Source organism: Ursus arctos, unplaced genomic scaffold, assembly GCF_023065955.2.
Source record: "Ursus arctos isolate Adak ecotype North America unplaced genomic scaffold, UrsArc2.0 scaffold_23, whole genome shotgun sequence".
Taxonomy (NCBI): Eukaryota; Metazoa; Chordata; class Mammalia; order Carnivora; family Ursidae; genus Ursus; species Ursus arctos.
Window position 1 is genome coordinate 6,587,194 of NW_026622908.1, and position 12,156 is coordinate 6,599,349.

At 40.5% G+C, this 12,156-nt stretch overlaps 1 protein-coding gene across 16 annotated transcripts in view; it reads right to left on the minus strand.

Annotated features, from left to right (window-relative positions):
* Positions 1–12,156, minus strand: part of SOX6 (SRY-box transcription factor 6) — a 587,380-nt gene that overhangs the window by 39,401 nt on the left and 535,823 nt on the right. For all 16 annotated transcript variants that reach the window (XM_057317521.1, XM_057317512.1, XM_057317525.1 and 13 more), the window contains one exon: positions 5,586–5,694. In XM_057317521.1, coding sequence (XP_057173504.1) covers positions 5,586–5,694 — 109 coding nt within the window. The remainder of the gene's footprint in view (positions 1–5,585; positions 5,695–12,156) is intronic.

Sequence of the window (12,156 nt, forward strand, 5' to 3'; positions counted from 1 at the left end):
CTACAACCAGAGAGCTTAAGTTGACAATAATAGAGCTAACCTGAGGTACAAAATGTAGAAGCAATGAGAAGCTCACCAAAAAGTAAAGCTTTCAGGAGGGTGAACGCCATGTTGGCTGGGATCCAATTCCCAATTCAGTGCAAATCTATAAAACTCTTCTAAGCAAATCTGGGAATCTGAGAGCAACAGTTCAAAAAGGGACTGTTCTTGGTGCACGTATCCATTTACACTCAAATCAATGCTTTTAATACACGGAGGACAGACGGCACATCACCACAGTTTCAGCCCAGGGTCCAGAAGTCTGGTCAATGATAATCCCTTGCAGAGCTCATCCCTTTCAGAGCTCATATTCCACTATTCCCCCCCCCATCAAAATGAGGTGCAGTCTCCCTCTGAGGCTGAGATACAATAATTGAATTTGGGAATTAAAAAGGTGTTAGAAAAATGTTTTCTTACCCCAGATAGTCTGCAAAACAGAAGAAAGAAAAAGAAAGAAAGAAAATATCTCTTTAGAGATGCCAGGTGTGAGAGAGAGAAGAAATAGGATAGAAAGAATATGGAAAAGAAGGCAAGCCACAACTATGATTGCTGGGAGAAGAGAAGGAGAGAACAGAGAAAAGAGGGGCCCATCTGTGAAAGGCAACTGGGAATTACTATCAGAGAGACCTTCTCATTAATAAAAAGAAAAGTTCAAGGGACCTGAAAACTGGTTGCAACAAGTGGTACAAATATCCTCTCGAAGGTACTGGTCTCCTCTTTCACTTCTCTGAGAAAAGACTAAGCGGAAGCTATTGTGCCCAGATCACCTCCTATAAGAAGCACACTCTGTGTCCAATCTTGGAATTGGAAGGGACCTTAGAGATAATGGAATCCAGAACCTCTCTTAAAAGATAAGGAGGCATTAGTCACCAGTTTGCCATCCTTTCGTAAAAGAGCCTTAATCCAAACTTCCCAATAACCGGGCCAGCGCCCTTCCCACTCTAATTTGCAACCTTGAAATTATGAGAGTTGGGGGAAACATCGCACTCTTGCCAGAGAACAAGGAAAGGGGAAATGCCATGTGAAGAGTCCATAAAAAGTTAAACAGCTGTTCCTCATTCTTACGACATGGTGACAGACTCCACTAATCAAGTCCTCTCTCCCTTCCATGTCCCACAGAGGAGCTAACACGTTTTGTGTGCTTAGTACACAGTAAGCCTTCAACGGCTTCGAAGTATAACAGGACCTTACACATGTTTCCTAGGCCCCCAGCACCAATGAATTTGTAGTTTTATAAATATCATGGTGAACAAGAAATGCTGTCTTGTCATATTCAAGCCAAATAACAGCTGGACTTTAAAAATAAAATTTTGAAGGCATTTGCCTTTTATATTTTTAATTTCTGTTTTCCTGGCTTATGGTTTTGTCATTTGATTTTGATGAGTGTTTAATACACATGCACAGCTGCCTCTTTGGGTGACCTTTCCCTTGCTGCTTCCACGCTCAGAGCTATGAAGCAGGTCCACAAGTTGCTTACTAAGTGATATTGGCATTTTCACGACTGGCAGATATTTTCCTGGGAAGCCCAGCTGGAACAGGCCCTCATCGCCTAAGCTGACGTACTTTAGTCTCTTCAGAAGCCTCACAGGAGGATGGGGTGCAAGTGGGAGGACAGCATAGCCCTTTAAGATAGCTGTTCTGCGTTACTCACAATAGCCAAGACATGGAAACAACCTAAATGTACACTGATGGATGGACATACAGATATAGATATAGATATATACATATATCACATTTTCTTTATCTTTCTCTCTATATATCTACACACACACACACACACAGAGATACACACAACTCCTGAAGGATGAATATTATTCATCCACAAATAAGAAGACGATGTTGCCATTTGCAACATGGATGGACCCCGAAGACATTATGCAAAGTGAAATAAGTCAGACCGAGAAAGATAAATAATACTGTACGGTCTCACTCATATGTGGAATCTAAAAAGGGCAAACTCAGAAAGAGAGTAGAATGGTGATTTCCAGGGATTAGGAGGATGGGAAAAGGACTAGATGTTGGTCAAAGAGTATATGAACTTCCAGTTTCAAGATGGATAAGCTCTGGGGTGCTAACGTAGAGCATGTGACCATAACTAGCGATACTGTATTACGTACTTGAAAGTTGCTAAGAAGATAGATTTTAACTTTTCTCATAAAAAAGGGGTGATTATGTAAGGTGATAGATGTGTTAACTAACTTTATTGTGGTAATCATCTCCTAATGTACATGTGCACCAAACACCCCATGGTACACCTGAAACTTACAGTGTTATATGTCAATTCTATCTCAGTAAAGCTGAGGAAAACATTTTAATTGCCCTGCCAAGCCAGAGGAAACATGGAGAGGATCACGTGTGGACCGAGAAGACGTGACGTGCTAGGCCAGAGCCGCAGCGTTCACCTGCTGAATGAGCTTACCTAAGCAGCTCTCACTCTGAATCTCTATGGGGCATAACAAAGTCTTGATCTTTTTAGCACCTTTCCCGTGATAATTATGCCTGTCTGTCTGTCTGTAGATATTTCCCTTTTAATCTTCTGTCTTCCTTCACTAGACTTTAAACTCCAAGACTTCAGAAACATATCTGTTTTGCTTCCCTTGGTTTATCTAGTGTCTAGTTCTGGCACACAGCAGACACTTAAGGAATGTTTGGTTTTGTTTTATTTTGTTTTGTTTTGTTTAGACCATAAACTGATTGAAGGAGTTTATAAGTTGTAGTTATTCTTTTATTGCGGTCCCTTCGTACTCTTCCTGCTAGGGGAAACGCGAAGGAGCAAAGTAAGAAAGTATCGTGTGTACCTGCTATCTGCTCTGACTTTAATAGGGACTATAACCCCAGCAGGCTCTGCAATCAGCTCTTACTTGAACAGACGCCAGGAAATATCCCGAAGTCAGCAGAAGGCTGCTGCCCATCCCGGCAGTCCTCACAAAGGCGGTGCGCTTCTGTCCATCTGAGAGCTAGTAACTTGACTCCATTCATGAACTCACAGTCCCCCAAAGCACACGAGGTCTCAATGGCAACTCCGGGCAAGCTTCTGAAGGGAGGTTTTCACACGCTCCTTAAGCTCCTGGGCCACTACAGCCCTTCTCCTATTACACTCACCAGCATTGCTGCTCTGTGTGACAGAGTAACACGAGAGCTGGTGTGCAGCATGACTTGCTATATTTAGGGGAGAGGAAATGGGCCATACTGAGGAAGGTCACAAGGAGTTTGTTCAGAAAAGTGAAGATGCCATGTATTTCTCTGTGTATACAGGGCATGCGGTATAGCGCGGTATTCAGGAGTGTGGGCTCTGGGCCTAGGCCACCTGGGATCAACCCTAGCTCTACTCTGACTCGCTATGTGACCGGCGGCAAGTTACTTGATTTCTCTCACCTTTCATATTCTCATATATAAAGTGAAAAAGAGATAATAATATCTTCTTTACAGAGTTGAATAAGGTTTACGTGAGAAAATAGGTGTAAAAGCTTAGCACAGTCTCTGGCAGGTAAGTGCTTCAAAAATGTTTGCTAACAAACGAACAACAAGAACAAAGACCAAGGTAGCCAGGAATCGGTCTGCTACATCCGGTCTGAATCCGGATGATCTGGGTATTGAACAGAATTTCCAAAAATATACATATATTTTTTAAGATTTTATTTATTTGACACAGAAAGAGACAGTGAGAGAGGGAACACAAGCGGGGGAGTGGGAGAGGGAAAAGCAGGTTTCCCGCTGAGAAGGGAGCCTGACACAGGGCTCGATCCCAGGACCCTGGGATCATGACCTGAGCCAAAGGCAGACGCTTAATGACTGAGCCACCCAGGCGCCCCTCCAAAAATATTTCTATACAATATGTTTCCCTACAGTCAAGGTTTTCATTTTTTCCTTTCACAATGGTTAGTAACTCCGATCAGGCTTTTTAATTTACCAAGCCCATAATATCATTAACTAAATCATTAGCATTATTGAGAGGTAACTGACCATGTATATATCCATTATACAGTTAAGGAACCAAATGAAGAAGGAAGAATGACAGATTAAGAGAACCGTTGGAACAAGGGTAAGGTGATAAAACTCTGTACCTCCTAGTTTATGGAAAAATGAACAGATTGAGTACTCCAAAGTGATGAAAAATATTATTTCACTGTGTAGGGTCAAAGACTTAGGTATTCTGTGGTATGAACTTGCAACAAAATTGAGACGGGCCAGACCTGAATAACCGGTTCCCTAGACCAAGGAACCTCAATCCTCATGAGGAAAAACCTGTACTTCTAAGGGCCTATAAAATATCAATGCCACTGTGCTCTTAGTACACATTCTTCATGAAAGTCAGTGAATGTATATCTGGTTTTGAGTCCTCTTTGTCCCTCCCTTCCTCCTCCTTCTCTCTTCCTCTTCCTCTTCCCTTCCTTCCCCCCATCCCCACACACACCAATCAGAATTTAACACCTTGTCCCCAGGACTATCATTAAACATCGGTCTCTCCTACTGGTATTAAAAAAATCTGCCTTCTGGAAACTCTCTGAAGTGCTTCCTAATGTCTGATACTGTCCATCTTTTAGCACTCATGCCAGGGATTTCTGAACAGCCGGGATGGTCCCAAGCTCTCACCAGAAGCCATGCCCAGTTCAGATGTGGTTATGAAATGGCTTCGTGTGTTTTCCGGGGATTAGGGTCCTGGAAGAAATTCCGCGAGTAAAGGGTATAATAGTAAGATTCTTCTCCTCAAGCTAAAGAACTTCAGCTGGGACCCAAGTCGGGTGAAGTATTGTGTTACTCTGAAGAGAACAAATTAATCTTCCCTGACTGGTGGGAGGGATTCTGCCAAAGGAACAGCTAACGGGAAAACCAGTCCCTACTCTGTGATGACACAGTAAATAACCAGGCAACATTACTACCGAAGTGCTGACCTAACTCATAAATTGTACCCAGCCTCTGGGGAGCAATTTCTGCTGATCTGCTGCTTGTGCATTTAAAACAAACAAACAAAAAGGGAAGAGGAGTGGACAGGCATTGATAGTGCTGTGGGTAAACCCGCTGAGAGTGAAGCTAGTCTTTCCATCCGACTTTCAAAAGAATTTTAGTAACACTTAGTGCTTGGGCACAGGCTGGGCCTTGCCCGAGCAATTATTAATTTTATGCGAGATCTGCAACAAACCATCATTTAGTTCCCAAAATGGCTCGACTGAACCTGGGACTCATTTGATTTAGGGTTAAAAAAAATCCTCCTTTGTATGTTAGTCCTTTTGTAACAAGAATTCAGTGACATGGAGGACACACAGAATTCTGGTACTCACTGGAATGCAGAGGGTCCTTTTATTTAAAAACTGGAAAGTGGCATCTTGAAGTCCTTGAATGGCTATGTGTTCAGTGATATAGGATCTAGCTACCTCTCAACGTCCTCAGCTATAATATATAATGGAGGCTAACATTTCTTCTGCTTTGCCAAAAAAAAAATCCAGCCAGTACTCCCAGGGAAGACCACAGAAGGTCCTAGAGCTAACTCAGTTGCACCATCATAACCTCCCAGAGCAGCAGAAAAGAGCTACGGAAAAGCCACTCACCCTCTGCATCTTCTGGCCGCGTAAGATCGATGACACCTGGGCCCAGCTTTCCATCTTCACTTGACTTTCCTGTTAACTGGGGCCCCAAATTCTCAAAGCGTGTTCTTTCCTAGAGGAAAGAATAATCAGAGGCTTATTCTAGCTTCCGAAGCAGCCACTTTTTCCTTCCAGTTTCTATCTTGCTTTGTGAGCAAAACTTGGACTTACAAACATCGTTTCTGACCAACTGGGGACTCAGAAAAGCTTTCAGGAAGGTTCCACTAAAGCCTGTTGGTGGCACCCACAGCGCCGACCGTCTAAAGCAGAGTACCTGCAAGGAAAGGAAACTGGTGCCCGGAAGCCCGCCGGGCAGTACTGCACATCTTCTCTCACTGGGATTTGCTCCAGTAGTCTAAAAAGAATGAATGCAAGTGAAAGGTTTGAGCCCGAAGTGCAAAACTTGAAAGAGCAATTCCCATTAAAATCTACTGCTAGTTAACGAGAGAGGAATTTTCTCAATTAGAGATCACAGTTCGCATTGGTATTCCTGGGAAAATACAAATCAGAATTTTAGGCAAGAGGATTTCAAAAACAAATGTTTCAAAGCACACAGACGAGACGATGGCATCGATGCTCTTATTTTGCTTAGGAGTTTCCACTGTAACTTCCCCGGGAAGCAAAAAGGAGATTACTCCTAGCCAGCCATTGAGTGGGGAAAGTGAAAAATCTCCTGCCGCTATAGGAGGGAAACTCAAAGATGTTATACTTGTTAACCAGCTCTTCCAGGGGAAGGACACTGAAATATCACATTGAACTCTCCTTCTGCAGCTCTCTGGATGAGTAGCCGAGGGCTCACTGACCGGCAGGAAGATGGTGTTCTTGTCTGCAAAAGCACAGCGCGTGTCCCCTTCTCGCCTCCTTGCTACTCTCCAGACTCAAACTTGGCTTTGTGTGGTGCTTATGAATGAATGAAACCTTGTTGTTCATTACTATGAAACAATATTAAATGTCATGTCAGCTTGAATTTACAGACATGAAATAGCAGCTTCTAGCTCCGGGAATGGTTTCTCCATGTTATACTTAATGCATTATGCAGCAGCAGAGTGCCGATTGCTGTTCCGTCTATTGTTCAATGACCTAGTTCTGCACTGAGCACGTTCGGCACTAGATGGAAACACTCTGTGAGCGTTCTCTTCTGTAAGATGTTTAGAAACTTGGAAATATTCTTAAAGAGCAAACATACAATTACTTGATAGAGGCTGTGTCTCATTTGTACAGTCTCACTACATTTGTGCTTTCTAATATGATTATTTTTGAATATCATTATATTTCTATAATTAATTCCCATCAGTCAAATTGTGCAGGAAGTCTTCCAGTTCCCCTTCACCGTGGAATATGTTGAAATCTGTGTTGGAAGAAAACACAGCATAAACCTTGCTTTAATCTAGCACCATGTCTATGAACGATTTGCAACAAAATCGTAATCATGAATTTCCCCAAACGGGTAATACTAACTGGTTACAATAGTGGGCTATGGGCAAACCTCTGAAATACGACACTTATAAAAAACAGAATGAAAATAAAAAGCAAATTAGGCATGGTTCCCCAATATCTTCTTATGTGAAAACACCGCTGCACAAGAACAAATTAACCCAGATGCAGGCCACAACAGAAAGCAACCACAAGCCATGTGGGAGTTTCACACATTGTCGGGGGGAGGACAGCTGCTTTTAATCAGCCAATTTCTATTTTGGAGTAGCACTTTTGGTTGTCATGATGCAAAGAAAAAGAATTAAAGTGAAGATGAGTAGTACCAGGGAAAGCAAAATATTCAACCTTTGTTTTATCACATTGTTTCGCATTTCAAATATTTGCATGTGAATGCTTTGCCTATGTTAAATGCAAAAGGAGTTTTGATGTGACACCTGCAATCTTCTTGGAAGAACAACCTTTAGCTGTATTTTCATGGGGGGAAAAACAACTTTCTCTGAAAATCAACAGACCGTGCTACCTATCAATATGCATATTTCAAGTATCTTTCTAGTCATTCATTCTCTTTGATTTTACCGGAAAATATTCTCAGTAAAAAAAAAAAAATAAAGTTCCTGAAAGAATATCAATATTTTGACAAGGAAGGAGAAGAGGGAAAATTACATGCCATGGTTTGTAAAATCCTAAGACAACAAAGCTTACATGATGATAATATCTTTTCTTTTATAAAAAATGAAGTGCACTCACAATTCAGTATTATCAGCTTGTTTTTAATCATAACAAAAAACATTCAGAACATTCAACAACACATTCACAGTGTCTTTGAAGTCATACATTTTTCTGACTTCATTGAAAAAAAACATTCTTCTGCAGAGATACTTTCCTTATAAAATATCAATATTTTGACAGAGTAGAAGTCAAGGAAGAATATCCCATGAAACACTTGTTAAACAGGCAGAAAATAAATCAATGATAAAAATTGTTTTGGGCAGTGGGCTGCATTTTATATTTCATAATATTAAGCACTTGTGTCTGAGATTAAAGAAGGACCCTGCAAAGCCATGCCCTTTCATATAAATTTCTACCTAGTCTCCCGGAAGATTTCCTTCTTCAAAGAATAGCTCAGAATATTTATTTGCCAGCCACATAACCATAAGATAAGAGGGCCTGATGTCTACAAGTTAGCTCCAGGCAGCTGGGCTAAGCAAAGATGTTACCAGAGAGGTGGAACATGAGCCTGGTAAATACAGGATGTGGACATGGGCACAGAGATTCGTCCAAAGATACTTAAGTTCCAAGAGGCTTCGACTTCTGGCCAGTAAGTGCCAATGGGTATGCCCCTATAGCAACCAAATATAGACAGCTGGAGGCAAGTTCCTTGCTCCAGATTTTTCCACGCACTTGAACTAGCTCTCACAATGTACACATCTCCCGAGTGAGATATTTTGGAGATGTAAGCAAAATAGCTCAACACTAATTGAATTTCAACCCCCCCCCGGAAAATTCACCAATCTTCATGTTGACTGTGCAATGTGCATTTTATATGCAGCGATGTGATCAGACACTTACTTATGCATTGTCAGTCACAAAACATGCAGGCAACATAAAAGTTATTGAAAAAAATTAAAGTCTGAAAGTCAGCTCTGCTGTGTTGTAGGACTGTTGGCTCTCTAAGTGCTTTGAAATTATGATGTATGAGATAGATGTTGCATATTAAGTAAAGATATTGAAATGATAAAGCCCCCTTTAGTGAGAGCTGATGAATGTTCAATGCTACAAGCCACAAGACGCTGGCATCCATCATCTTCACATATTATCAGAGTCAATGACGGGGCAGCCTCACTGATGACAGATAGACTGCTGCATTATTATCCCTTATTTCCAGAGTCACTGAACAAACCATTCAACTCCTCGGGCATTATTTTTAACTTTGCATTAAATTAGCAACTTCTCCCTCCCTACCACGGCAAGATTGATCAATTTTGTTTTTGCATCAGTGGAGAAAGAGAATGGATTTGGGGTGACTAAAAGAACAGAGCCTTGCTTCCCTCTAAGAAAAAAAAAATCAACTTCCTCTTACTGGCAACAAATGTAAAATTGTGATATGGGGAAAGAACAGCAATGAAACAGTAAGCACACAATAATGGCTTTTCTTTGCACTTAGATAAAAGCTGAATTTTTGATGTGCACAGTATATTTTAATAAAATTTTATATACTATGTTTTATACACTTATTGGCTATTCCATAATAATGTGTGTGCTAACAGTAAAATTGCTCTTAAATTTATGTGTGTTATTTATACGTTCCCCCATAACAATGCTTTTTGTTGTAAAAAATATTCTGTTTATTAATGTAACTTTACAGCCACTGCATCCAAGATCCGTGGTAAATTAATGACATTTTTATTATTTTATAGTGTCATTAAATTTTTACTGATCACTCCATCAAACAGAGGCAGTAAAGGCCATAATGTAAACTGGGACACTTAGATCAGGCAGCAGGAAGACATTCCATATAGTCTGAAGAAAACTGCTAGCAATAAATGATATTTATACCATCTTTAAGCATGTTAGAATACTTGGATAAGTTTGGCAAAACTGTTTCAGTAGTAGAGTGGATTGTGTACTTAAATAACAGTTTGCTTGCCAGCAAGACAAGTCTTTTTCAAAGCATCTGTGAGATGACTGATTGCAGCCTTCTTCTGGAAAACACCACATGAACGGTACGATGTGCTGGGCACCCTCCCCTCGGGATTACCAGCACTGACCAGCCTACACCAGACCTCGACTCATTTCAGCACAGTCCCCTTTTCCACAGACTGAAGTGGAGATCGGTACATGCCAAGAGAAGCTTTTTGTTCATTGCAACAAATACATTTCACTTGACAACTAACCATGGCTGGACAATGATGTGATATATTTTATTCGAATGGTCTAGATGAGAGGTACTTTACCAACCTTTCTTCAATGCTCATTTCTAAAGAATGTCTGAATGGGGGTCATTCATAGCAGCCACAGAACATATACCGAAGGGGCCATTACATACACTGCAGTTCAAATGGGCAAAAAAATAATTCTCTCATGTTACTTTCACATAGGAAATACCTTATAAATACCTTATATTAGTATACTCTACACTGATTCTCAATTAGTCTGTTAATAGAATATTTGTATATATATTTTGTGTAAATATTTTACAGTATCATATAAATGTATACATATCATATATACATAATAGTAATTAGATAGGAGTAATTAGAAAATTTTATGCTCACACAATCACAAATTCAGAATCACCTATCTCCTATGTGAGGATTTGGGCATGAGTCTTTTTTAAGTAAATAAGAATTTTGTTGTTATATCCTAAAATACATATTTAAATAATGAAGACTTCTTTCAAATATGTAATAATAAGGAGTTTTGTAGAGAAAGTTAATACTGCAGCACCTCCAGTCATGTTCTTGTGTATTCCTGAAGCAGAGTTTTCTGAGAGTAAGAACAAATACTTGAAATGAACGAATACTACGAATAGGAATTGTCTAAGGCCAGTGTCCTGAGACACTTCTATCCTCAAAGTTGCCAGCTTTGTCTAAGTTGTGAGTACTCCCCAGAAGAAGCCTTGCCACTTCATCCCAGCTCCCAGTCTTAGTTTCTCTCCAACCCAGGAAAACTTTCCCCAACTGAAAGCAAAGACTTCCCTGCAAAAGCAGCTTTCCCCTTACACAACCTCCCTTCCTGTCCTCTCTTTACATCACTACTATTTACCCTGCTTTCCTTGTCCTTCCATGCTCAGTCCCTCATCCAGTCTTGCTCATTCTTCTTTCACAGAGCCCCTGACACTGGTGCCCCGTCTTCCTCCCTCCCACCCCGTCATCACTAACTGCCCCTGCACTCACACGCACGCACTCCTAGATCACTGCCACTACCTCCTTTCTGGGCTGCCTGATCGCGGTGCTGCCCTCCCAGTCCATCGATGCACGCTCCTTGCACGGTTCCAGTTCATAGCTCTGATTTTAAACCTTCCACGCCTTCCTGCTTTCTGTTGCATTCCATTCAAACTCCTCTACCTGGCTTTCAAGTCCTTCATACACTGCTCCTCACATGACTTTTAAAATTCCATTTCCTACAACTCTCCCATTATACATCCTCTGCTCTGGACGGACAGGATCCTCCCGGCCTTCCCGTAGTAACACCATGATCACGCCGCTGCTAGGATAAGCTTCCTACTCTCTTCTTCCTTGCCAAATGCTACTCATATTGAAAAACCCAAGTTGTCTGTGAACTCTATCACCTCTCTGAGCTACCTGCTTTTTGATATACAAAATTCTTAGTCTTCCCTATATAATTGGCCCCTAGTTATATACTATTTAAAAAAATCGAGCTTTGGTTCATCTGCACCTCCAAGTCTGAAACATCAGAAGATTTTTCAAGCCATGGGTTTGTTTTACACCTTTTCTATATATCTTACACAGCATTTAGTAGTAGTGCTCATAAATACTTGCAGGTTTTACAAGGCCACATAATTGATTTACCCACATTAAAAAAAAAAAACAAAAAACCTGTACAAGTGAGTGTCCCAAAGAAGCAAGAACTACCAATTTTCTAATATTTCAAGTTTGTGATAGAGATGTTTAGATTCAACACTCCACTTGTGGTGATGTCTCTTTGGGCAATATATATAATAATAATCAAAACAAGGAAATCCAAAAAAAAATCTTAAATATTTTATAAAAAAGACAAATAAGCAATGTTAAAAGAACACAATAGAAGGTATTATGAAAAAGAGGTTTTTGAGTCTAACTTGGAATTTCTGCAATATAGCACTTACATCTTTCAAAATAAAAAGCGTTCCCTCCCTCTCTCTCTCTCTCCCCTTCTCTCTTTTTTAAGCAGGACAATGCTAAGTATAATGTTGAGACAGAGAGAGTCTGTATCTTATTCTGAAAGACTTGTTCTAATTCCTCGCTCTGGACATATCTTGCCACGATGTGCTATTCAAGAAATACTACTTAAGCATACATACGGTTTCCTTTTTATTGATTTGACAAGCTCAATCACTTTATTAGCCTTCACTTAATATCCTTTATTATATATTGAGTAA